This window comes from Egretta garzetta, unplaced genomic scaffold (genome assembly GCF_000687185.1).
Source record: "Egretta garzetta isolate BGI_Z169 unplaced genomic scaffold, ASM68718v1 scaffold330, whole genome shotgun sequence".
Classification (NCBI taxonomy): domain Eukaryota; kingdom Metazoa; phylum Chordata; class Aves; order Pelecaniformes; family Ardeidae; genus Egretta; species Egretta garzetta.
The window spans coordinates 524,131-525,018 of NW_009258275.1; the positions used below are offsets into that span (position 1 = coordinate 524,131).

General features: G+C 62.4%; 1 protein-coding gene across 1 annotated transcript in view; it reads right to left on the minus strand.

Moving 5' to 3' along the window:
* The window catches only part of RPH3A (rabphilin 3A), a 25,990-nt gene that overhangs the window by 13,841 nt on the left and 11,261 nt on the right, over positions 1-888 (minus strand). Inside the window, 2 exon segments of the mRNA XM_009636199.1 lie at positions 423-490; positions 830-888. Coding sequence (XP_009634494.1) covers positions 423-490; positions 830-888 — 127 coding nt within the window.

Here is an 888-nt window from a genome sequence, read left to right on the forward strand (position 1 = left end):
CCCATACCCCCCCGCCCCACAGCAACCCCCCAGCCTGCCCTGCTAATTCATGAACTCCAGCTTTTGCACACTGTTGGTGGCAGGGAGCCCATCTCTGGCCACGATGGCCTCTTCAACCCCAAGACTTTGTTTTTGAGAGAAGAAAAAAAACAACAAAAAGAAGGCATTTTGCATAGAAAACAAGCTCATCCCATAAGAGCTAGACTCAAGTAGCTGGGCAAGGTTTAATGGTGCTGGGGGACAGGCTGAACATCCCTGGGAGCACCCCCCCAGGCTGGAGTGGTGCCATCTCAGAGGTCTGGGGTGGGGATGGTGCACAAGGTGAAACCAAGGGCAGGACCTGGGTCCCCGCTCGGGCAGGAGGAGCGCCCAGGGACGGGGAAGCACCGGGGCTGCCACGCTCACCTCCCGCTGCTCGCTGCCGCACCTGTCGATCGATGGCGTGGGGCCGGCTGTTGGTGGTCTCCACCCCACACTTGGTGCAGACGTTCTGCAGAGAAAGCAAAGTGGCAGCGGGGACACGATGGCCATGGAAAGCTCCCACCGCACCAGCACCACCCCGCCTCGGGAGCGCTTAACGAGAGCCGCTTAACGAGCGCTCTCCCAGAATGAACATCGATGATGGCAGAAACCCCTGGGGACGCCCCCTTGGGCCATGTGCAGAGGGATGCTGGGCACCGAAAGATGGGGGCTGCCCATTTTTGCACCCAAAGATGGGGGCTGCCCGTTTTTGCACCCAAAGATGGGGGCTGCCCGTTTTTGCGCTGGGGGGTGGTGGTGGGGATGCGCGGGGCTGCAGCCGGCAGCGTGCCGTGGGGAGGTGCCTCACCTTCTTGCAGTCCTCGCAGACGACGCAGGCAGATCCCCGCGGCCCCAGCCGCCCCCCGC